The 26,234-nt window shown below is 50.9% G+C and overlaps 1 protein-coding gene and 1 long non-coding RNA gene across 2 annotated transcripts in view; one reads left to right on the forward strand and one right to left on the reverse strand.

Moving 5' to 3' along the window:
* LOC310694567 overlaps positions 1-26,234 on the reverse strand; it is a 120,768-nt gene that overhangs the window by 91,558 nt on the left and 2,976 nt on the right. The gene's annotated exons all lie outside the window — the stretch shown is intronic.
* TMEM151A (transmembrane protein 151A) lies at positions 12,325-25,465 on the forward strand. Its single transcript, XM_083477618.1, has 2 exons — positions 12,325-13,048; positions 20,472-25,465. The coding sequence occupies exons 1-2, from the start codon at positions 12,956-12,958 to the stop codon at positions 21,831-21,833; spliced, it is 1,455 nt and encodes a 484-aa protein (XP_083333744.1). The 5' UTR covers positions 12,325-12,955; the 3' UTR covers positions 21,834-25,465.

The following is a 26,234-nucleotide window of genomic DNA, read 5'->3' on the forward strand; positions in this document are numbered from 1 at the left end:
TCTCCTCCAGCACCATCATTCAAAAGCATCAATTCTTCGGCGATCAGCCTTCTTTAGGGTCCAGCTCTCACTTCCATACATCACTACTGGGAAAACCATAGTTTTAACTATATAGACCTTTGTGGGCAAGGTGATGTCTCTGCTTTTTAAGATGCTGTCTAGGTTTGTCATTGCTTTTCTCCCAAGAAGCAGGCATCTTTTAATTTTGTGACTGCTGTCACCATCTGCAGTGATCATGGAGCCCAAGAAAGTAAAATCTCTCACCGCCTCCATTTCTTCCCCTAAGATAAAATGTTGAAAGCTTGCCCAAAGGCTTCCAGCCTAAGAAGACACAATCACATTGGCCGGTGTGAGAACAGCATGCTGGACTATTTGTGTATTTGGCCTGACCCAACAGGCTCTTTTTATTTTCTGATGATACAAGAGGAAGAAGGAATGCGGAGGGAAGAGGAAAGCAAGGAAGGGGAATGCATAGGGATGAGATTGATGGGTCCAGCCACCAGATAGCACTCTGTGACGCTCACAAGCAAGGCATAAAGAAGCAGCGTCCTCCTTTGTCTACCCAGCACCTGTTATTTATGGGTAGCTGACACGGGAGTTCCATTTTCCTATCATGCCCGATACTGCTTTTAATAACAATCTAAGCCAATGGCTATTGCCACGTCTTGTCATGACAAATCCCACTATTCTTTCTTTTCAGCAACTTTCCCAGCTCCACAATCTTCTTTTGTCAAAATGTGGTCACTGGGACTGAACTGTATGCCAGATGTAGCCAGACCACAGATGTAGAATCTTAGAACTGTAGAGTTGGAATGGACCCCTCCCTAAATGGTCATCTAGTCCAACCATCTCGACTGAAGTGTTGGTGTTGACCTTTAAAGCCCTAAATGGCTTCGGTCCTGTATACCTGAAGGAGCGTCTCCACCCCCATCATCCAGCCCAGACACTGAGGTCCAGCTCTGAGGGCCTTCTGGCAGTTCCCTCATTGCGAGAAGTGAGGTTACAGGGAACCAGACAGAGGGCCTTCTCGGTAGTGGCGCCTGCCCTGTGGAACACCCTCCCTTCAGATGTGAAGGAAATAAGCAGCTATCCTATCTTTAAAAGACATCTGAAGGCAGCCCTGTTCAGGGAAGTTTTTAATATTTAATGCTGTGTTGTTTTTAACACTTGATTGGAAGCCGCCCAGAGTGGCTGGGGAAACTCAGCCAGATGGGAAGGGTATAAATAAATTATTATTATTATTATTATCATCATCATCATCATCATCATCTATGACAGCTGGCCATCCAACCTTAAAAACCTCCAGTGAGGGAAAGTCCACACCTCCTGAAGGAGTCCATTTGTGTGTCAAATAGCTCTTACTGTCAGAAAGTTCTTCCTGATGTTTAGTCGGAATCTCCTTTCTTGTAACTTGAAGCTATTGGTTCGGGTCCTACCCTCAGGAGGCGAAAACAAGCTTGCTCCAGCTTATATGTCACAGTCCTTGAGTGTTTCGGGAAGCTTTTAATGTTTGATGTATTATAGTATTTTAATATTCTTTTGGAAGCCGCTCAGAGTGGCTGGGGAAGCCCAGCCAGATGGGTGGGGTATAAATAATAAATTAATTATTATTATTATTATTAAGATATCTGAAGATGGCCATCGTATCTCAGTCTCCTCTTTTCCAGGCTAAACATACCCAGCTCCTTCAACCGTTCCTCATCCAGACCCTTGATCATCTTCAAAATAAAAAAATTCCTTCCAGTAGCACCTTAAAGACCAACTAAGTTAGTTCTTGGTATGAGCTTTCATGTGCATGCACACTTCTTCAGATACACTGAAACAGAAGTTGCCAGATCCTTCTATATAGTGAGAAGGTGGGGAGGGGTATTACTCAGAAGGGTGGTGGGAATGGGAGATTGGCAGATAGCTGAGATGAGCCTGTTGACGACTCTTAACGACTGTAATAGGTCTTACAGGAAATAGGTCTTGATAATAGGACTGTAATAGGACTTGAAATAATAGGACTTGAAAATAGGACTGTAATAGGTCTTGATCATCTTGGTTGCCCTCCTCTGCACACCTTCCAGCTTGTCAACACCTTTCTTAAATTGTGGTGCCCAGAACTGGACGCAGTGTTCCAGGTGTGGTCTCACCAAGGCAGAATAGAGTGTCTACTTTTCTGTTTCTTTCTTTACAGTTCCTGGTGTGGAATCTGCTCACTGCAGTTGCACTCTTGAGTAAGCTATTCCCCATGACCTCAGGATCCCTTTCCTGTTCTCCTCTAGTGGAGGCCCCATTGGGGTATAGAATGGATGGGTAACATCTGTTGTCCTCCACCAAGACCATATAACACCGGTCCTGAAAGACCTACATTGGCTCCCAGTACGTTTTTTAAGCACAATTCAAAGTGTTGGTGCTGACTTTTAAAACCCTAAATGGCCTCAGCCTAGTATACCTGAAGGAACGTCTCCACCCCCATCGTCCAGCCTGGACACTGAGGTCCAGCTCCGGGGGCCTTCTGCTGGTTCCCTCACTGTGAGAAGTGAGGTTGCAGGGAACCAGGCAGAGGGCCTTCTCGGTAGTGGCACCCACCCTGTGAAATACCCTCCCATCAGAGGTCAAGGAGATAAATAACTATATAGCTTTTAGAAGACATCTGAATATGGATGTATATGGAAGGTTTTAATGTTTGAAGTTTTATCGTGTTTTAATATTCTGTAAGTAGCTGCCCAGAGTGGCTGGGGAAACCCAGCCAGATGGGTGGGGTATAAATCATAAATTATTTTTATTATTATCCATATGTTATTATCCCAGACAAATCAGGCCCCAGCCAATCAAAGATCACATATTAAATGCACTTGCAGAGGTATAAAGAGAGGGTGGGAAACCTGTGAACCTCCACGTGTTGCTAGACTCCAGCTCCCATCATCCCCAGCCAGCAGGGCCAATGATCAGGGATGATTGAAGCTGCAGTCTGACATCTGCAGCATCAAAAGGAATTCTGGAGGGTGTCAACACGAGAACAGGGCTTTTTCAGTGGTGGCTCCCTGCATGTGGAACACATTGCAGACCAACACGGCTACCTATCTACTACTATTCCCCAGGGAAGTTTACCTGGTACCACCTTTATGTATTTTTAGGCACCAGACAAATACTTCTTAGCCAGGCTTTTGGCCCTTCTTTTGAAGGGTTTTTAAATATTTGTGGCCTATTTTAGTAGGACAGGCCCTCTAAAGCTTTTTATTGTTTGTTTTATTGTTTTATTGTTTGCTTATCCTAATTGGTTTTAGCATTTCTCTGTGGCTTTCAGTCATTTCCACAAGTACAGTGACTAAATAATAATAACAATAATATTTATTTTTCTATTTATTTATTAATTGCATTTATATCCAATGGGTTTTTTCCTTCCAAGGAGCTCCAGGTGGCACACATGGTTCTCTCCCCCTCATTTAATCACTACAACAACCCTGTGAGGCAGGTTAGGCTGAGAGGCAGTAACTGGCCCAAAGTCATGCCCAGTGAGCTTCCTTGCTGAGCAGAGGAGGATTTGGACCCTAATCTCTAGGTCCCAGTCCAATGCTCTAACCACTAGACCACACTGTATTATATAACAACAACAACATATTTATTACAGTCATACCTCGGGTTACAGATGCTTCAGGTTGAGTTTTTTTGGGTTACGGACCACCGAAACCCGGAAGTACCAGAGCGGGTTACTTCCGGGTTTCGGCGGCCGCGCATGTGCAGAAGCGGTAAATCACGCTTTGGCATGAGCAGAAGCACCGAATCGCAACCCGCACATGCGCAGACGCACCACCGCGGGTTGCGAACGCTGCGGGTGAATGTGCATCCTGCACAGATCACGTTCGCAACACGAGCGTCCACTGTGTTTTTTTTATTATTGTAAATGCAAGCGAACACATGCGCGCACACTTTTCTATCCTGCTTCCATTTAATGAACGGAAGTGCGGCTGCTGTACCCATTTCACTCAGCCCAGGTTCAATTTAGAATGCATTCACATTTTCTTAATTAACATCTTCTCCCTGGCAAAGTTTTGGATGCAAGTCGCGCCCTCCCTTCTCACAATCTGTTCAGGGGCTCCTGCCCTCCTCCCCGGCAAACTCTCCCCCCCCCCCATCCCTGCCGCCCTCCCGTGTCCCACTCTTCCTTCCTACCATCTGTGCTCAGAGAACTGAATCTGCACAGGCTCCTTCAGGACATCTCGAATGTGTGATCGAAAACATATGGGCCGTAAAATCTCCGGAGGGAACCTGCGTGGCAGCAGCAGCGTGCAGCGAGTTCTTCAAGCCGTCTCCGCTTTTCAAAGCGCTGGGTGGGCTCTGCACAGCCCACGGAAAGGGGAGACCAAAGAGGGGACTGTACCACTTTGGGCTAATTGATGGGGAAATTGCTGTCACCCCAAGGACCACATCTGGGCCATCTTCCAGGGGCTATTTGCCAGGGCTGGGTGGAGCCAGAAGCAAAATAACTGAGTCTGAATAACTATCAGGATTACACATCATTTCTTTAAGACTTTAAAATTAAATTGCAGCTGTCCTCTGAGCTTTAGAACTCTATGCCTTTAAGAAGACCTACGGGATCTCATCTACCGCTTTAAATGCATATATAGTGGTACCTCGGGTTAAGTACTTAATTCGTTCCGGAGGTCTGTTCTTAACCTGAAACTGTTCTTAACCTGAAGCACCACTTTAGATAATGGGGCTTCCTGCTACTGCCGTGCCGCCGGAGCACGATTTCTGTTCTCATCCTGAAGCAAAGTTCTTAACCTGAAGCACTATTTCTGGGTTAGCGGAGTCTGTAACCTGAAGCGTATGTAACTTGAAGCGTGTGTAACCCGAGGTACCACTGTAAAAGGTAATAGGCTTACTTCCAAATTGAAAACGCACAGAAAAGCTCAAGATACATGTTGATCCACCCTCACTTAGGCGAGGAATCATATGATTACAGTATATGCTGCTTTAGAGTTTTTAATTCGATTCAACACATGTAATTATTATTAATATTCATTATTTCCAGTCGTTATCTCTGAGAAACATAGAAAATAACAGGATATGTTTATACGAATTCTTCAAACTTACACGACCCCTTAAAAATTAGGTAAGGAACCAAAAGTTGCATAATACTGTTTTATAATTTATGATAATTTAGAATTTAAATGTCTTCTCATGTAATGCTTGATACTTCCAGCTGATGAAGGTGAATACATCGAAACAGGACCCTGTCCTGGTTTCTGATCCATAACTGACTTGTGACTTCTGCACAATGAATGAAACTAAGACCTTCACGTCAAATCTGACTATGGACTTACATGAACTTATCTCTACTCATAAACTCTTATCTTTAATACTGTAACGAATTATTGTGTTATACATATCCTTATGAGTTTGAGTTTGTAATCTCTGTTTGAGTTTGTAATCTCTATTTGAGTTTGTAATCCTTGTAAGAATATATACTTTGGAATGGATTAGTTTTTGTTACAACTGACTTTCGATTTGCGAGTAGGGACCACTCCCACTTTTGAAACTTATATTGGCCAGAGTTCTTGCTTTTTTCTTGGTATATTTAATAACAATAACTCCCAACTTGTTCCTACATGCATTCATTCACCCTTCTCTGTGCTCCTCCCAGGCAGGGGTGGAGGAAGGGGGGCGGTCCGCCCCGGATGTCACCACTGAGGGGGGTGACAAAATACCGGACGGCACTCACCACGGGGCCTGCAGCGTGCCTGAGCCACGCATCTCTCCTGGGAGTGACGCGGTGGCTTGGGCACCCGTAGTCTCCACGCTGCCCCAAATGGTCTGCCTGCTGCCTCCCCTTCAGCTGTAGGGTGGCAGAGTGGGAGGAGGCAGGCAGACTCCTCATGGGCCCCATGGAGTGTCCTGCCCCTGCTGGCCCCAACCCTGGGTGCAGGGGATGCGCACCGCCCCAGGCGCCCAATCGGCTTACTCCGCCACTGCTCCCAGTGTGGTATAGTGGTGGACTTGTAATCTGGTGAACCGGGTTCGCTTCCCTGCTCCTCCACATGCAGCTGCTGGGTGACCCTGGGCCAGTCACAGTTCTCTGAAGTCTCTCAGCCCCACTCACCTCACAGAGTGTTTGTTGTGGGGGAGGAAGGGAAAGGAGAATGTTAGCCGCTTTAAGACTCCTTCGGGTAGTGATAAAGTGGGATATCAAATCCAAACTCCTCCTCTTCTTCTTCCCAGGCAAGCAAGATCAGAGGTCAAGGGCAAATTTCAGCCAGGCAACAACATTCAAGGAGGGTGCACAGCAGGGCTGGTGAGGGCTGTGGCTTGGGGCACTAGCATGGTTATGGGGTAGGGGTGGCTGCATGTTTTTTTCGGCGAGAGAAGCAGCAAACTCAGTGACTGCCTGGGCGGCAAAAGCCCTAGCTACGCCTCTGGCCTGGGGAGAGACCCAAGGACCAGGCAGATGCCTGGAGGACTGCATTCTCCCCTTGGGCCTCAGGTTCCCCATCCCTGATGTAGGATGATGTGTGTGTCATTTTTGAATGCTTCCCCCCAATTTTTTTTAAAGAAACACAACCCACTAATAACTCCCTGCAAGTAAATAAGTAGCTCATCAGGGAAATAGGTTGTATCCCAGCCCTTTCTTTGCTCTGTCAGTTTTCTTCTTGATGGGAGTTTGGTTTGTTGATTTAATGATGTGTATACACAGAGAGGATAATTGTAAATGCGACCCCTGCAGTTGGATTCTGAAATGGCGCAACCTCGAACTCTTAGCACCTCATTCACAGCCAATCTGCTCAATTAATTTCTCAGATTTTTTTTTTAAGTGTTGCACAGACTAGAACCAAATTAGTAATAGCAATTAATTTCAATGGGTCTGTTGAGGCTGGCATTGGCTAGAACCCTGAAACTATGTATATATGGCATTCCTGTCTGTCCGAAATCTCCCAAAATTCAGATTTTTGGATTAGCCCTGGGCTCTAGTGTTATGAGAGATGGAGAAAAATTATTTTCTATCCACCTTCTCCATGCCTTAAATCATTTTGTACACCTCTGTCATGCCCTGCCCCCATCACTTTTTTAAAAATAAACTAATAAATCCCAAATGCTGTTACATTTATTATAATTTATAGAAGTAAACAGTAATTAATGACCATAGCAATATGTCCTCAGGCAAGCCTTTACCTGCCTACATCCTTGCCCCAATCAACATACCATCACACAACTCATTATTGCAATATGATCATATAGTTATATTTTTACAAGAGAATATTAACATTCGCTCCCAACGCTAATACTCCCTTAGGACTAATTCAGGTGTATTTCTCAACTCAATCCTGCCATCTACTGAACAGCTGTGGAAATGCAAGTGTTCAGCTCCAGCTGGAGGGGACTCTGCTCTTATGCGGTTCCATGTAGGGATGTGTTCCATGTCTGTGCTGTGCTAGGGCTGATGGGAGTTGTAGTCCAAGACTTCGGGAGGACACCAGCTTGGGAGAAGCTACCATAGGCCAATAGCCCCTCATTTGATAAGAAGAACCCGAGGACAAGCTGATAACAGCTTGCCCAAATTCATGCAGCTAATCCACAACGTTATGGGTTGAGATGAGGCCATGAGCAGGGAACCTTTCCCCCCTGTCAAATTAGTCAAGGGCCACATTCCATCTGGGGTATTGTGTTGGGGGCTGTATACTCAATGATATCTGTAATGAATATGGGGTTGCTCGTGCGTAAGTTGCCGCCACTCCTGGCTATGTTGCCTTGTTAAACCTTTTCTGTCTGGACAGCCCTTCACTTCGTGGCTGCCTCAGTCGCTAGCAGAATCCGTCAGTGGGCGTTTCTTAAACCTTTTCCAGCATAAAAGCTGTTTGACCCCTAGTTTCCTTCTACTCTCCCTGCGTGGAAGTCTTCTGCGCAGGGAGGGTGTGGGTAGTGGAGGACCCGTGCTCTCCCCGCTGGTCTCCAGCGAGGAGTCTTGGAGCCCCCTCGCCGATTCCCCCATCTGCTCCCCTTTATCCCTGGTGTTACGCTGATTTCCTTCCCCAGCTGATGAGCTGCCTCTCTCCCTGCTGGGCCCTTCTCCAGCATCGCTTGAGAGCCTTGCCTCCGCCTCTGGCTCCGATGTCAGTTCCCTGACAATATCCAAGGCAACATGATGACCAAGTGCAACAATGTGATGTCAATATAAACTCTTTATATAATCTATACAGAACATTAAACAGTATGAAATACAGTGGTACCTCAAGTTAAGAACTTAATTCGTTCTGGAGGTCCGCTCTTAACCTGAAACTGTTCTTAACCTGAAGCACCACTTTAGCTAATGGGGCCTCCCGCTGCTGCCACGCCGCTGCTGTGTGATTTCTATTCTCATCCTGAAGCAAAGTTCTTAACCAGAGGTACTACTTCTGGGTTAGCGGAGTCTGTAACCTGAAGGGTCTGTAACCTGAAGCATCTGTAACCCGAGGTACCACTGTATATGAAATATGCACTCTCTGCAAAACCAAATAACCAGAGATCTTGTAAATCTCAGAAAGTCACAAAATATGCACTCTGGATGGATTCTCTTGAAAACATAGAACCAAATAAACATAAGTCTTATAAGTCTCTGAAAATCTTTGTAGACTATGCAAGTCTCTGAAAGAAGCAATGGATCAGATTCTTATCTGGTGAAAACAAGCCGTAAAGCTTTGTTTTATGACGTCCAATGCTGCCGAAGTGGTCTGCAAACAGACGTAGTGAACAGTGATTCCAGATATACCCACTGTTTCGTGGAATTCTTCTTCAGCAGAGCAGAAGGATTAAGAAATGCTTCATAAACCCATCTATATGGTGAATGCAGTGGCATAGCGTGGGGGGTGCAGGGGGGGCCGGCCGCACCAAGCGCAACAACTGGGGGTTAGGGGGCGCAAATCCACGGGTTAGTGGGCGCAAATCCACGGGTTAGGGGGCGCAAATTACTTGCCTTGCCCCGGGTGCTGACAACCCACGCTACGCCACTGGGTGAATGGAATTGTATAACAACAATTGCTATGGAGCAGGGGTCATCAAGTTATATAAAGGGGGCTGTATACTAGCAGCTGACACAGCCAGAGACAAAAGTGGATGGAAACACCCCCCCCCTTTTTTTCTGGGATAGCTCAGTCGGTAGAGCATGAGACTCTTAATCTCAGGGTCACAGGTTTGAGCCCCATGTTGGCTCAAAAATTCCTACATTGCAGGGGGTTGGACTGGATGACCCTCGGGGTCCCTTTCACCTTTACAATTCTATTATTGTCTCCCTCTTTCTCTCTCTGCAACCCCCTGCAAACACTCTCCCCCCCATCCCTTCTCTCTCTCTTTGCCACCTTTTCTTTCTCTCTCTGCCACCCCTTATTTTTTCTTTGTCACCCCTCCCTCTGCCACTCCTTCTCTATATCTCTCTCCCTATGCCGCCCCTCTGTTTCCCCCTGCCTGCCCACTAGGCTGCTTGAAGAGGGACAGGTGTCTCTTGCCAGAGGTCTGAAGTGTCAGGTCTCAAGGGTCAAAGGCTGCCCACCCCTGGAGCAGGATAGCTGAAAGCCTGCCTTCTTCCATACTGTAATGAGTGCAGGGGTGCCAGACTCCCCCCCCCCAAATTCCTTGATCTAGTAAATGTTAGAATTTGAGCAAGTCTCCTTGGGTGAAAATATAAGCCTGATCAGTTTCCCAATGAGGTACAGTGGTACCTCAGGTTACACACGCTTCAGGTTACATACGCTTCAGGTTACAGACTTCGCTAACCCAGAAATAGTGCTTCAGGTTAAGAACTTTGCTTCAGGATAAGAACAGAAATCAGACTCCAGCGGCACGGCAGCAGCAGGAGGCCCCATTAGCTAAAGTGGTGCTTCAGGTTAAGAACAGTTTCAGGTTAAGAACGGACCTCCAGAACGAATTAAGTACTTATCCTGATGTACCACTGTAATCACTGGGGAGATGAGCCATTAGAAAAACAAAAGGAAATGTAACGATCCATTAAGAAAGGATAGGGAGCTCCCTGCCAGGTGCCAAAATGAACGGGGTCCCTCCTCCAGCTTAGCATTACTTAGAAGAACAAAAGCAAGGCTTTAGAGTTTAGAGTTGGCTGGAATATGACCTGAAGGGAAAAGGTTGCAGTCTGGTAAATGCGGCAAGCTGGAGAGAGGGTCAGAGCACAATGGCTGAGATCTGGTTTTGGATCCAGGCTGTGCCTACCAGAAAAGCAAGATCCTGTGGGAGTGTTAGTGCTGTGAGCCCCTCCATCTCAGGCTCAGGTTGCATATATGTGTAAATAAACCATATATCATAAAGACACCACAGTCTCCACTGTCCCTCATTTCCAAAAGGAAACACGGACCCTGGGTAAGCGCACCTGGAACCCCTGGGATCTTGCACGACTCGGAGAATGGGTTGGCATGCACCAATATGAACCAGCCTGCCTACTGAGAGCATTGTAAGAGGGCCCTTCTCCTGTGTGGCAGAATGGCCCCTGAAGTCTTCTTGCTTAGGGCCAGGGGGTTCGACTACATGGCCCTTGGGATCCCTTCCAACTCTGCAGTTCTATGACCAGGAAGAGGTCCTCTTCAATGGCTGCACCCAGGCTCTGGGACGCTCCCAAGGGAAGCTCACCTCACCCCCTCCCTAGTGGCATCCATATCAGGGATGGGCCCTGCAGGTCTTCTTGGACTCCAATTCCCATCTCCCCCACCAGCCATTTTGAATCAAGATGGCAGAGAGAACTTTTCAAAGCTGCACTGATTTTAACCAAATTTTCCATGACATCAAGGAGCAGGTTTTTGTCCTTGTTTGGATACGAATGGATGCCATTTCAAATCAAGATGGCAGGCTGAACTTTCAAAACTGCTCTGATTTTAGCCGCTGGTTTAAAAACTGCACTGATTTCTTTGGGTTTTTGTGTGTGTGTTTTTAGACTTCCTGGGCAATGAAAGGCTGATACTAAATAATTGTACCTTGACTAAAAACATTCCCACCAGCAAGCCTCAGGAAGATACCATGTTGGATCCATGTAAGAATCTATTTGCAAGTTTCCCATCTTATACTTGAAATGTACCCAGGTGGTCTCTGTGTGCTTTTTCTGTGGGTGACGATGGAGAGAACCCACCTCGAAAACTGGATAATATGAAACCCTGAATCGATAAAGGGAGCAAATATAACCTGGATTATATGAGTGAAGTAGGCACATGACTTCCCTCAAATAATAATGGGAACTGTAGTTTACCTCTCACAGAACTACAATTCCCAGCACCCTTCACATACTACGGTTCTCACTTGTGAGGAGGTCGATTTAAACCTATGGTGTGTACATCCTTGAAACTCATTGTGCCTTGAGGAGGCAAAAGAGTGTTTTAGGGCAACACAGCTAGAATAGAGAAACATCTAGGTCACAGATGGACTCCAGCCCTCAACAACCTGATCATTGGCTATGGCTGGGGCTGATGGGGGTTGGAGTCAGGCTTCCCAGCTTTCCCATCCCTGTTTTCTAGTTTCGACATCACTTGGATCTGGTCCACACATATTATATATACATCAACTGATGCCTCCAGGGGCTTGATAAGTGCCAGGAAGCTGAGATTGCAATCCTATGACCTCCTTGCTTAGGAATAAGGTCCATTAGCCTCAGAAGGGCTGACTGCCAACTCCTGCGGAGGCTGGTGCTCATTGGGCAGAAGGCAGGGAGGCTAACAGTAGGTGGTGCCAGAGAAACGGCAGGCAGAGCCAAGTCATTCTAGTTTTGTCCCCATCCTCCTCCTCCTCCTTTTTGCTGAGTTCTGCAAGAGGCAACACTGAAACTTAGGGGGAGGGAGCTGATAGGCAAGGCCACCCCCCTTCTGGGCTGGATGTAAGTAAGAAGGCAGGCAGGAGGGAGCTGACTCAAGGCGGATTGAGGTTGGTGGAGCAGGGCTCCACTAACTTGGGCTGCTTTCAAAAGATTATCAAACAAATTCATTGGTATCAACGGCTAGTAACCAGGATGGCCGCGCTGTGCTCTGAATAGGAGCGGCTGGGATCTGCAACGGGGGAGAGTTCCCTTTTAGTCAAATCCTGTGTGCTGGTTTCCCCCAGGCACCTGCTTGGCCACTGTGAGAACAGGTAAAAGGTAAAGGTAAAGGGACCCCTGACCATTAGGTCCAGTCGTGACCGACTCGGGTTGCGGCGCTCATCACGCTGGACTAAACGGGGCCTGATGGTTTATTTTGTTCGCATCCCTGTGCGCCTCCAGGGGTGAAGTCGAGCCACTGCGTTAGCAGCACTGAAGTGACCACCCCGGGGCTCAAGCCTGGGCACTTGTGTCTGGAGGTCCTGGGCTGCCCAGATGACAAGAAGACCACCCGCCTCTCGGCCTTACCAAAAAGCACCACCGTATAATGCCAAGGTGCATAGAACTGCGAAACGTCTGCAGGACTCCTCTTAAAGCAAAAGCAAGGCGCCTTCCGAAGTGACGTGAACATAAGATAGGAGAGGAGGAGCAGGAAGAGGCGCTTTCCGGAGTCGCGTGTGCTGCGTTCAGACGAGCAGCAGGCCAGAACCCTTGACCGCGCGAATCACGGGGCAAACACGTGGGCATCTAGACAGTGCTTAGTCATGCCCCCAAGGAAGAGATGGAGGATTGGGGCGAAGCGGCTGGAGAGCTCCGGGAGGCGCTGAGGCGGAGGCCGCGCGTGGCCCCTGGCTTGGGCCTCGGGCAGGGGTGGCCCAGCGCGGGGAAGGCGGCCCTGGCTCGGTGCGGGCTCCCTTCCAGCCGCTAGGAGGAGGGCGGAGCCGGAGCTGAGCGCGCGGGCGGCGAGCGGAGAGCCCGGGGAAGGTGCGCGCCAGGCAGGCAGGCAGGCAAGCAAGCAGGCGAGGCGGCCGTCTCCATGCCCCGCTGCAGAGACTGGGCGAGTCGGCGCCGCTCCTGCCTCGGGGCCGCGGAGCCCCTCGCCCGCCCCTAACATGCGGCCGGGGCGCCTGCTGGCGGCGCCACGCGTGAACCATGCCAGGCTTGGCAGAAGAAGAGGGGGCGCAGCAACCGGGGGCGGGGGAGCTCCCCACGCTCACCCCCGCGGGGGGACCCCCTCGGGAAGAGGTAAGGCCGGCCAGCCCCCGAAGCCCAGAGCCAGAGAAAGGCGCGCTTTGCGCTGCGCCCTGGGCGCACCGATTTGGAGACCCCGGGGGGCTTCTCCAAACTCCGGGAAAAGCGGGGTGGGGCAGGTGGTCGAGACTCCTGGATCGGGGCCCGATTCTCGGAGCTTCGGCCCACTTACCCCACCCCCCACCCCCGATGGTGGGCGAGGCTGCGTGGGGGTGGGTTTTTTGGGTGGGGGGGGAGGGAGACAACGGCGGTTTTGCTGCAGGGAACACGTGCTGCTTTGTGTCTTATTAATAGCCAGACGGGGGTTAAAAATAAACGGGGATGGGGGGGGAGCGGTTAGAGGGGACGGCGCGAGCAGGGCTTCATTTGTCCCATCATCACAATAGGAGACCCTCCCCCCAATTCCTCGCCCCCACCATCACCGCTCTCGGCAGCATCGCAGGGATTTTTTTTTTGCCGCGTTGTGATTTGGAGTTGTGTATTGTGCGCGTCCAGAAAGGGGTGACGGTGGCGGGTTTTCGCGGGGGATTCCGAGCTCGGGGATGGAGGGAGGGAGAGAAATCGGTTAGGGCTAGAGGAAGCCTTTATGGATCTGCAAAGAAAGGGGTGTGTATTTTGCTACCGGCGTTGGGGGAGGGGGTCGTGGCGGGTGGGGTGGGGGGAAACGTCCGCCCGCACGAAGTTCTGCATTGCAGCAGAAGCAGGCAACGTCCTTCTCTCCGCTTTGCTGCTCGCTCTCTCTCTCTTTTTTTCCCTGCTGGTGGCAGCGACTCCTGATGGGGATGATGGAGGGATTGTCTCTGAAGAAAGGGGAGTTGTCGGGGGTGGGAGACAAAGCGAGCAGGCAAAGAGACGAGGGAGGGGTGGTGGTTTGGTGGGGTTTTTAATGTGAGGGGCGTCCGATGGCGAGGGGGAGAAAATCCTGCCACCAAGCCTTGCAGGTGGAAGAGAAATAATGAAAAAAGGGGGAGGAAAGGCTGTATTTTTGGAGATGATTGCGCACCATTGGGAGTTGATGATGGTGCAACCTTTCCACCATTTCTCTCCTAAGCCTGCAGAAAAAGCTGGTGTTAGGTGTCTTGTGGCAAGAGGAGAGAGATAAATGGGAACAGTTTCTCCTTTAGCTGATGGGAGAAAATTCAGATTTATCTGGAGGACAAACCTGCCCCGCTTCCTTCCGCCAAAGCTCCCCAGATCAATATCCCCACACACGCACACGTATTTATTGTTTGTTTACTTACAGGAGGGGTTTATACCCCGCCCTTTTGCGAAAAAAAGGCTTTCTGACAGTGGCTTGCAAAAGTCATTCAGAGACGATCCCTGCCCTCAAGCTTTTTAATCTGAAGAGACATGACACACAAGGAAAAAGGAATGGGGAGGGAGGAGGATAAAGCAAGCTTAAACACAAGTGCACAAGTTACATGTTTTAAAACGCAGTTGAGAGCCCTAGCTGGTGCTAGCAGCATTTCTGGGTTTCTTGGTCTTGATAAACAGAGCCCACCAGTCGGATCCAGGCGCGGAACTGATGGTAACATCCAGGCCAGGAGGACAAGGTAGCTCCTGCAGTACAGCCTGATACTTGGTGGCTGCTAGAATCCACACAGAAGCGAGCTTATTGGAGTCACCCACCGCCCTCATCAACAACAGAGACAATATTTAAAGTACAGGGAGCTGAAATGGGAAGGAGAATGTTTTTGGTGAGACGTCTAATGGATTTGCTCATAGAACATAATAAGAGCCCGTTGTATCAGGCGAATGCCCCATCTGGTCCAGCGTCCTGTTCCTCGCAGTGGTCAACCAGGTGTCCCGAGTCTGCTAGCCGGACCTTAATTGCAACAGCATCTCTCCCTGCTTACGATTCTCATCATCTGGCATTCAGAGGCCCCATCTGCGCTTCAAGCAATACGCTACTACTTTAAACAGCCCCCAAAGAATCCTGGGAAGTGAAGTTTGTTAAGGGTGCTGACAGTTGTTTGGAAACCCCTATTCCCTCACAGAGCTCTAGTTCCCAGAGTTCCCTGGGAAGAAGGATATATTGTGTAACCACCCTTGGAACAGCAGTTGTTAACAGACACCCCTGTTCCTCACAGGACCAAATTCCCAGAGTGAATTAATGGCCAGTTCATCTGCCCAGGGTGCTCTGGGAATTGTGGCTCTGTGAAGAGGAATGGGGGAGTCTCTTAAAGGATTGGCTGCTAAGTCACTCTGGGAATTGTCTCTATGCGCAAGGAACAGGGGTTTCCAAACAGCGCTCGGCACCCTTAGCAAACTGCAGTTCCCAAGATTTGGGGAAGTCAGGACAATTGAAAGCGACAGGATATTGCTAACCTTCTAACCTCCGACTCTTCACATTACATCTTTCAAGGTCCTTCATGGCCCCTCTTCTTGAGCTGCCTCTTTCCTGTCTGCCAATTCCAGTGCCCTTCACCCCCCGTATCAGCCTGATCCTGCCAAGCGGTGGCACCAACTGTTTTCCCTGCCTGTGCTGAGATGACAGTTGTTCTGAGCCCCAGTAGAATATAAGGCAAAGCCCATTCTGCCACATTGGCCCAGTGGATCCTCCTGTCTGGTATGGGGTGGACCAGTGGCCCTTTGGATCTTGTTGGACTCTAACTCCCATCAGTCCCAGCCAGCATGGCCGATGGTCAGGAATGATGGGAGTTGGAGTCCAGCATCATCTGGAGCAGGGTTTCCCAAACGTGGGTCTCCAGCTGTTGTTGGACTACAACTCCCATCATCCCTAGCTAGCAGGACCAGTGGTCAGGGATGATGGGAGCTGTAGTTCAAAAACTGCAGGAGACCCAAGTTTGGGAAACACTGTCCTTCCTGCTCTGATCTATTATAAGAGTTTGGATTTGATATCCCGCTTTATCACTACCCTAAGGAGTCTCAAAGTGGCTAACATTCTCCTTTCCCTTCCTCCCCCACAACAAACACTCTGTGAGGTGAGTGGGGCTGAGAGACTTCAGAGAAGTGTGACTGGCCCAAGGTCACCCAGCAGCTGCATGTGGAGGAGCGGGGAAGCGAACCCGGTTCCCCAGATTACGAGACTACCGCTCTTAACCACTACACCACACTGGCTCTCAAACTAGAAAAAGACATAAAGCAGTGGCTATGATCTATTATGACAGTGAAGGCTAGACGTTAGTCCTGCCAGGCAGGAAGGGGGTCTTGATGGCTTCTCTCCTCCAGGAGGCAGTGATGGCCGCCATCTTGGATGGACACTGTGAGAACAGGGTGCTGGACTAGTTAGGCCACTGGACTGATTCAGCAGGCTCTCTTTCTGCTGGTGTCTTGATGGGTGAAGCCAAGGATTGCCAACATTTTGTGCCCAGTGGGCACCTTCTGAATTTTGAGAGGTTGCTGGTGGCACCAGTCACAAATCAATAGCTCTGTGGGTGTGGCGTAACACAAAATGGCTGCCACAGGGAGCACAGCATAACATGAACTTGGAGAGACGGCCACCTCTGGCAACCTTACGTTTCCTGCGGGATGTCAGCAGCGCCCTGCTGGCCCTGATTGTGAAGATCACACAATATTGATTACACACAGGCCCTGGCGCTGTTTCTGCCTAACAGCAACAGGGAGCAGTCTCCAGCGCCAGGAGAAATAGACAAGGCAGCTGCAACGCAATCTCACTTCACATAAATTTCGCTTAGAAGGGTACCTTCACATTTTGCCACATTTTGCACTTTCCAGGAGAGCTAGAGATTTTTAAAGAAAGAATGAAATGAAATGGGAGCTCTGAGCCTTTGGTGGTGCTGGGTTGGCGATTCCTGGGCTAAGCCCCCCACAGCTTTCAGGGGCGCCTGTATTTCAGTGCTGCAAGATCCTTGTATCCTAGATCCCACGAGCACCTAAAAATTTGGCATTTCAAGTATCTAAAACATTTTTTCAAAAATCTTGACTCGGGTCAGTGTCCGAATATTGTTGGGGAGAAAGAATCTTGACCATATCTTTATATAATTATGATTAAATAACATAGTCAAATCAGTAATTTAAAAAATACCCTTCAGGCATACTGTGCACTTAAGCAACTAGAAGCAGATATACTTCCCATGATGCCCCGTCCATTTCCCATAATTCCTTGTGCCCCCCACCCTACTGGCCAGGAGGAGTAGTGCAGGCCAGTGCCATGTTGTGTGTTCCAATCTGGATGGAAATTCTATTAATATCGACATGAGAAATTAAACAAGGGGGCCCTCAGCTTGTTTTCTTCAACATCTGTGGGGTAGTGCAGCCCTTTTCAGAGCTAGCTGCCCGTGCAGTTTGTGGGCCTGATTATTGATTCCCCCCCCCCAGTCTGGTTTTAGTGTTTTCATTCCTGTTTATACACTTGGCAGAACTGAGTGTGGGCTGAACCACATCGGGCTTTTGCTTGCAGCTGGTGGGAGGAGTTTTGCATGTTTAAATGTAATTCCACTAAAATAAAGCACATGTCACTGCATATAGAAATCTAGCAAGCCAAGGAGAAAACTTAAGCGGAACGCTTTCCCCTGACGCTCTGGCTTTTTACATGCAGGGAGCTTGCTGCGTACTTTTCTTTAAAACAAAAACCAGTATAGAAATTATGACGGTGATAATGACAAAACTCATTGGGGGAAAAGGTGCCTAAGCATTCTGTTGTGGAGACCAAACCAAGGTTTAAGGTGCCCTTTGGCTTATAGATCTGAGTTTCTAACACTTCTCTGAGGAACTGGATTCTGGACTCCATAAGCTTTTTAGTTCAACCAAGCTGCAGTCCTCTTACACTCTCCTTTCTCTTCTCTACCTCCTGCTCTCTGAGTGCAGGACTGCAAATGGACAAGCTCCTTCCCAATGCCTCTCCCTGCCCCCCCCCCCGGGACCACCCTAATAGCCATTTGCTCTTGGCACATTTCCCAGAAGCCTTTGCCAAAACCTTTGCATCCTGGGATGGGAAACCAGGGTGGGAGGATGTGGGCAGCGCTGGTCCAAGGCAGAACGACTATTAGCACATAAACCCAGAGCATCGCTTCCCACAACAGAGGGCGCAGTTCACGAGGGAGATGGGTCAACCGTAAACCTCGTTGAAAAGTTTTAAGCCAGGTGATCCACCTGCCAGGATCACAGTGTCAGATCTGTGTCAGGAGGACAGTGACCACACACAAAATGAAAACACACCCCTGCTCGCCTAACCTGGAACCAGGGTAAAGGTACCCCTGCCCGTACGGGCCAGTCATGTCCGACTCTGGGGTTGCGCGCTCATCTCGCTTAAGAGGCCGGGGGCCAGCGCTGTCTGGAGACACTTCCGGGTCACGTGGCCAGCGTGACGAAGCTGCAGCTGGCGAGCCAGCACCAGCGCAGCACACGGAAACCCCGTTTACCTTCCCGCTAGAAAGCGGTCCCTATTTATCTACTTGCACTTAGGGGTGCTTTCGAACTGCTAGGTTGGCAGGAGCAGGGACCGAGCAACGGGAGCTCACCCCGCCGCGGGGATTCGAACCGCCGACTATACGATCGGCAAGTCCTAGGCGCTGAGGTTTTACCCACATCGCCACCCGCGTCCCTATGGAACCAGTGTAGCTGCAGTGAAACCCAGGGGTGGGGACAAGAACCAGTCAATGGTATAGTTTCTGTAGGTCCAGAAGTTTGTTGGGGTCTGAATGGAGCCGCCATGCTCAGGAGCAGTCTACCCCCAATGCTAAAGGGTTTCCAATGGAAGGAAGACATGCTGGTTTCCTAGAAACACCAACCTGTCCACCACAAGAAGCAGGGTACAGTGGTACCTCGGGTTAAGTACTTAATTCGTTCTGGAGGTCCGTTCTTAACCTGAAACTGTTCTTAACCTGAAGCACCACTTTAACTGATGGGGCCTCCTGCTGCTGCCGCGCTGCTGGAGCATGATTTCTGTTCTCATCCTGAAGCAAAGTTCTTAACCTGAGGTAATATTTCTGGGTTGGCAGAGTCTGTAACCTGAAGCGTATGTAACCTGAGGTACCACTGTACTTGGTTAGACCCTTTGGATCTGATGTAGCAACAGCATTCTTCTTAATGTCCCTAAAAAGACTGCTCCCCTCCAGTGTTGCTAAACAGCCTAAATCCAAGTCATGTGCTGTGTGAGTCATGTGAGGATGTGGAAGGAGCTGGAATTCATTGGCTGTGGCTTTCACTGGCTCTCTGGCTCCCCCTACTGTTGGGCTCCCTGCCTTCCACCCTACCAATCCCAGTGGGCACCAGCAGGAGGACTAGCGACTTGCGTTGTATATGCTGTTTTTAACAGAACCTGGGTATTCAGGGACAGAGTCTGGAATATCTAGCTGTCAGGGAGCCAGCCAGCAATAAATCACACAAGGGTACACAAATTTAACTCTTTATTAGCAGAAACAAGGCCTGCTCAGGGCAGCTGAGCCTAGTGAGCACAGCAACTCTTTTTGGTAGGCCTTGCCCCTATGAGGCAGTTGCAGAGGCTGAGGATCCCTGCCTTCCCACAGCTGCCTAAATCTCCTCTCCGTCCTTCCCAAGCCATCTGATACTCAGCCTACTTGCCTGTCTCTGCTCCTTTCTCTTCATACCTCTTCTGGTCCTAGGAGTTGCTCCCATGGATCAGTTGCGGAGAGGTCCCTGCATCCCCACAGCCAGCTATGTCTTCTCCTCTCTCCAGGGTTTCCCCCCAAGCAATCAGAAACTGCGCCTTTGTGCCTGTCTTTCCTCTTCCGGGGGGGGGGGGACGGACGGACGGGGGGCTTGTTGCAGCAGGAGTGGGAGACACCCGTGACTCTTCACAAGCCTCAACCATCTGCTTCTTGGCCTCCCTTCTCCAGCTTCTGACTCTGACTCTGGACTGCCACAGTCTCTCCCCACTCATTAAACCCTGCTGCCTCTTCACCATCTGACACCTCTTCCCCACAGTCTTCTCCCTCTGACCCACAACTATTCCCTGAGCTCTGAGCCTTCTCCCCTGAGTGGTTCCCCAGCTGGTTGTTGTTGTTGTTTATTGAATTTATATACTGCCCTATACCTGGGGGTCTCAGGGCGCTTCACAGAATAAAATCAAGATATAAAACCACAAGATACCTAACAGGAATAAAAACAACAACCCAATAGCCCCCCCCCTCAAAAGCACATTTTAAAAGGGTATAGGATGTTAATCGGATCAACCAAAGGCCTGATTAAAAAGGACCATTTTTGCCTGGCGTCTAAAAGTATGATGAAGGCGAACTTCTTTGGGGAGCCACTGCAGAGAAGGCCTGTTCTCATGTTGCCACCCTCCAGACCTCTCAAGGAGAGGCCACACGAAGGAGGGCCTGATAAGGTGATCTCAGGGTCCGGGTAGGTTCATATGGAAAGAGGCGGTCCTTGAGGTATTGGGGTTCCTCCACCATTCCTCTACGGCCGGCCAGCCCACGAGACTAACCTACCATTTTGTTTTTCTCTGTCTCTCTCTCTCTCTGAGCAGCAGCGCCCCCTCAAGCAATCTCTGAGCAGCTCCCTCTGCCGTGAGTCCCACTGGAAATGCCTGGTGCTGACGCTGCTGATGTACGGCTGCTTCGGCGTCATGGCCTGGTGCCGCCTCTCGACAGTGACACGCCTGAACTACGTCGACTCCTACCGCGACGCCTCCCTGGTCTACCACGACAGCCCGTGCTCCAACGGCTACATCTACATCCCCCTGGCCTTCCTGGGGATGCTGTACGTGGTCTACCTGGTGGAGTGCTGGCACCGCTTCGCCAAGGGCCAGATGCAGTACCGCGTGGACACGGCCAGCGTCTACGAGAAGGTGCAGCGCATGCAGCAGGCCACGCCCTGCATCTGGTGGAAGGCCATCAGCTACCACTACATCCGCCGCACGCGGCAGGTCACCCGCTACCGCAACGGCGACGCCTACACCACCACGCAGGTCTACCACGAGCGCGTCAACACCCACGTGGCTGAGACCGAGTTCGACTACGCCGGCCACGGCGTCAAGGACGTCTCCAAGGAGCTGCTGGGCCTCTCAGATTACCCCGTCACCAAGCTGCGCTTCACCAAGTGCTTCAGCTTCGCCACGGGGGAGGCCGAGGCGGCCTACCTCACCCAGCGGGCCCGCTTCTTCGGCGAGAACGAAGGCCTCGACGACTACATGGAGGCCCGCGAGGGCATGCACCTCAAGAACGTGGACTTCAAGGAGCACATGATGGTTTTCCCCGACCCCGGGCGTCCGCCCTGGTACACCCGCCGGTGGGTCTTCTGGCTGGCCTCTTTCCTCCTCCTCTCCTGGCCCTTGCGGGTGCTGGCGGAGTACCGCACCGCCAACGTCCACTACCACGTGGAGAAACTCTTTGGGGCGGACGACGGGCCCAGCCCGCTGGACGCGGTGGGCGGCTACATCCGGCGCATCTCCCGCGTCAACACGGTGGACATGACCGAGCTGGAGTGGCACATCCGCTCCAACCAGCAGCTGGTGCCCAGCTACTCGGAGGCCGTTCTCATGGACTCCACTGTGGTGGCCGGGGCGGCCTACCTGCGCAGCTGCCAGCGCTGCCGCCGGACTGTCAGCAGCAACTCCTTGCCCTCGCGCGGCACCCGGGCCCTCTACGCCCGGCTGCCCTTCAGCTGCAGCCGCTTCTCGCTGAGCGGAGCCCGGCGCTGCGGGGGGATCCTGCGCAGCCTGAGCGGCAGCCATGTGAGCAACAGCATCGAGACGGAGCCCCTCGAGAGCCCCCCCTGCTACCAGGACGCGCTCTACTTCCCCGTGCTGATCGTGCACGGCGGGGAGGGCTGCCACCGCAACGGGCAGAGGCCGGGCCCCGCGGGGAGGGCCTCGGGGACTCCGCTGTGACCCCAGAGAGAGAGGAGCCCCACCGGGTGGGAAGATGAAATGGAAAAGCAACCCAAAAGCCTCCGCCCTGGCTTGTTCCCTTATTACCTGAGTGCCCCTGCAAAAAAATCAAAAACAAAAAACGGGCTGTAGGTTGATTTGGCCCACCCATTTCCAACCCCCTCTAAGTTATCTGGGGAATGGGGAAACGAAGGACCCTTTTTGTGTGTGAGTGTGTGTGTGTGAGTGTGTGCACGAGCACGTGTGTGCAAACGGAGCCAGTTGTGCAAAGGCTGGCTTGTTTTGCACAACCCATTGCTTCAAAACAAAATGCCCTTCTTCTTTTTCTTAGAACGTGGTTGTTCAACAAGTTTTCTGAGAATGGAAGGAAGTGGGGGACGGGACACAGAGGAAGGGGTGTCTGGCTTTGAAGCAGGCCGTTTCTGGGGCTGAGGGAGAGAGGAGAGACCAAGAGCAACATGGGGTATGTGAACCCCTATCTTTGGGCTGCTTTAGAAGCCTTGACATCACTTCTCCCCTTAAGTTTTGTTTTTTTACTCTGCACCACTGAGCCCCTCCATGATCACGAGGGCTAAGCATCACACTCAGGGTGTCAGGAGGCCTGCAGCTCTTTCTGGCATTGTAGTTACAGGAGACTGACTGCTCCTGGCCTTTAGAGGCATTAAAAGGGGGGCGGGTTAGAGGATTCCCTTCTGAAGCCTGACTGGGAGTTGGGTGGCCCCATTTTTCACCAATTGAGGATCTGTGCCTTTGAACAGCTTTGTAACAGGGAGAGATCAAAGGGCCAGGCGCCTTGACCCACTCCAGTTTTTTTTGCCTGCCGTTTAAAACGACAACACCACACATGCACACCTTTCTTTGTGGGCTCATCTCCTTGGCTACCTAAATGTAGCCTCTGCGTTCAGGGACAGTGCAGGCAACTCCCCGGTTATGTGCAATCAAGGCACCCGAGCTTCGCCACAAACCCAGAAGCGGCAAAAACGTCCTTTAAAGAGTGTGATAGTTGCAAAAATAGCGCCCAGCAATCTCAGGAGCCTTTGACCTCTGAGGCCTGTGGAAAGTTGGGAGTTTGAGTGAGGTGGTTTGGAGGGAGCAATTGTGGTGAAGTTGGGTGCATTATTATTTTTAAAGGGTTTTTTCCAGAAGTTCAGATGGTGTTTACAGGCTTTTTCAACAGCGTTCCCAAAACACGCAATTTCAGTTAAAGGCCTTGGGATGTAACCAACGCGTAAAAATGGGGGATTGCCTCTATGCCTTCGAATGCCAGGTGCTGGGGACAGGTAAATGGGGGAGAGCTCTTCCCTTCCTGCCTCGTTGGTCAGCTGTCAGAAACGGGATACTAGACTAGACAGACTTTGAGTCTCATCCAGGGAGACGGTACTTCGCTTCCAAAGTAAGCTGTCGGGGCAGGCGAATGCTCTCGCTTTTGGCTATCCATCCATCAAAAGCTTTGTGCAGAATCGACGGACCAAATGTTATTGCGGAAGGGGGGGGACACCTCCACCGCAAAAAAAAAAAAAGAGTAACTGAACGGCTTCAGAAATCCTGGGACCAGACAGGGCCGGTCCTCCCATTAGGTAGAATGAGGTGGCGGGTGTTGGGGACCGCTGGAGGTGGAGCTATGCTCAGCTGTTCCTCCTGATTGGCTGTCCAGCAGTGACGCTTCCTTGGTTGCTTGTGTGACTGGCTGTGTTGCCTGTTCTCTGCACAGCCTGATGGGAAAACTTTGCTGGCTCAACAAGGAAAAGCAGAAAAGCAACCAGCCCCAGCCGCACACTCCAGGAAGCGTTTTGTAAGCGCATGTGTGCCTTGGCTCCTGGCAGTGCTGCTCTTTGCAGTGTCTGAGCTGGCAGGGCAGTGAGCGAGCGGTGGGAGGAGGACGGAGCTTGAGTGTGGGCCATAGAGCTGGCCCTCTAAACTAGCCTGCGGCCCTCAGGTGCCTCTGTAGCTAGCAGGGAAGCTATCGCCTACTGAGTTGGCTTGCATACGTGAAAAGCAAGATTCCTAGGGACGTAGCCATCATTCGGTAGTTCAGGGCTGCTGAGGATGCTGGAAGGTGGGAAAGGATGTTGGACTTAGGCCATAAACCAAGACAGGACTTGGCTGACATGTCCGGGCTTGCAATGGAGGGCCCAGGCGCACATTTTCCATACAGTCATTCACGCCTGTCTCCTGTGGTCGTGGGCCCTGTCTGCACCCTGTGTTGTGGCCAGCTATGCTCTACTCAAGAGCAGACGCACTGGTTTTTCAATCCTAAATTAGTCACACCCAGTCGATCTGCCTTGAACACTGGGAACACCACCACACAGTTAAAACGGCCCTTGAACTTCCACCAAAGAATCTCAGGAGCTGTTGTTTGTCAAGGGGGCTGAGAGTTGCTAGGAGACCCCCCTTGGTGCTACAGTTCCCTGCACCCTAAGTAAACTACAGTTCCCAGAATTCTTTGGGGGCAAGGAGACACGGCTTAAGGTGGCAGGAGGGTGTTTTTGCATATCTGGTGTGGGTGCGACCTTGGGACAGCCACAGATTTAGGCTGGCTTAACAATTCGTTCTCCCTTTTCTGAGCAAATGACGGGAGCACCATTTTAATTTTTCTTTTAATAAGGCTTGGGCTAATTCTGAGCACTCCTGGAATGCTGCGATCCTCCAGGGAGGGTGGGAGCCTCAGCAAAGCCAGTAACAAGCTTGTAGTGTAGATACACCCCGGAGTAGCTCAGTAGGTTGAGCATGAGACTCTTAATCTTAGGTTCATGAGTTCGAGCCCCAGTTGGGGAAAAGATCCCTGCACTGTGGGGGTGGGTTGGATTAGGTGATCCTTGTGGTCCCTTCAGACTCTACGATTCTATAAAAAAGTTTAGGAAGAAACACATTTGCTTTCTTCCTGCCTCTTCCAGTATTCTGGATCCCAACCATTGTTCCGTGTTCCTGAGATAGGACTTTTCTGGACTGTAGTGGTTCTGCCTCTCCCAAAATCTTAAGGAGGCAGGGCTTCTTCCAGCCTTCAAATGGCCTCCTGCCAGGGACTTTTTAGTTGTGGCTCCTGCATTGCTGCAGGTTATGTCAAGGGGTGGGACACACACCCTTTTCCCAGGCTTCCTGATGCTCCTTAGACTCTACCATGCGCAGGCTACAATGCTCTCACCTCGTGAGGAGAGCATGTGTGCGCGCGAAGGGACCGGCGTGTGTGAGTGTCCGGGGGGAGATGTTGCCATTCCCGACCCCACCATCCCATTATTATGACTGGGGGGGGTGTCTCCACATTTGACAGGCCCGAGGAGTCCCAGGTGGGGGCCTCCATCGCCATGCTGTTGTAACTTCAGTGTGACTTTGCATCGAGACCACTGGTTTCTTCCTGTTTTCCTGGGGGACGGGGTGGGGGGGTGGCGAGGTATAGAAGCTCCTCCCCCCCCACATTCTCCCTCCCTCCTGCTCTCTCTCCTCCCGTCTCCATGCAACACAGGCGCAATTCAAGAGAAGAGACGCTTTCTATTGTGCAACATGAATGTGGACGTGGAACTGTTAACCTAAATCGGAGGGGGTGGGGGGGCGACGTTGGGACTTGTTGATGTTGGAGTGAAATAAAAATTACTTCGAGTCCCTCGCTCATAGGACAATAAAGATCTTTCGAGGTAGGCAGGCGCCTCTCGTGTCCTTGTGGGGGTCTTCTGGATGGGGGGAGTGGGAGCGGAAACATTGGAAAGGAAGATTGGGGTTCAGGGACTCCCATCAGCCCCCAGCCAGCGTGCCCAGTGGCAAGGGATGATGGGAGTTGTAGTCCAACAGCCTCTGAAGGTTCTGAGCCTCCTATACACAGGGTTAAACCACCCAGCCTAGGACTTGCCGATCAGAAGGTCAGCGGTTCGAATCCCCGCGACGGGGTGAGCTCCCGTTGCTCAGTCCCTGCTCCTGCCAACCTAGCAGTTTGAAAGCACATCAAAGTGCCAGTAGATAAATAGGTACCACTCCGGCGGGAAGGTAAATGGTGTTTCCGTGCGCTGATCTGGTTCGCCAGAAGCGGCTTAGTCATGCTGGCCACATGACCCGGAAGCTGTATGCCGGCTCCCTCGGCCAATAAAGTGAGATGAGCGCCGCAACCCCAGAGTCGGCCACAACTGGACTGAATGGTCAGGGGTCCCTTTAACTTTTACTGACCTGTGACCTCTCAAATATACCTGCCCCCTGCTGTTGCAGCCAGTTGGGGTTGAGCTGACAGAGTGATTGACAGACACTCGATCCTATGAAGGGTGAATTAATGCTGGGGTGGCATCTTTCTGCAGCCTGGTGCCCTCTCTGGGTGTTTTAGACTGTAGCTGAGGGCCAGGCACAGAAGCTGGGAGGGCCACATTCTGCCCTTAGGCCTGCACTTTCCCAACCTTGACCTATAGTGACCACCAGCAGGCT

Source organism: Podarcis liolepis (assembly GCF_965112155.1).
Source record: "Podarcis liolepis genome assembly, chromosome: 15".
NCBI classification, from domain to species: Eukaryota; Metazoa; Chordata; class Lepidosauria; order Squamata; family Lacertidae; genus Podarcis; species Podarcis liolepis.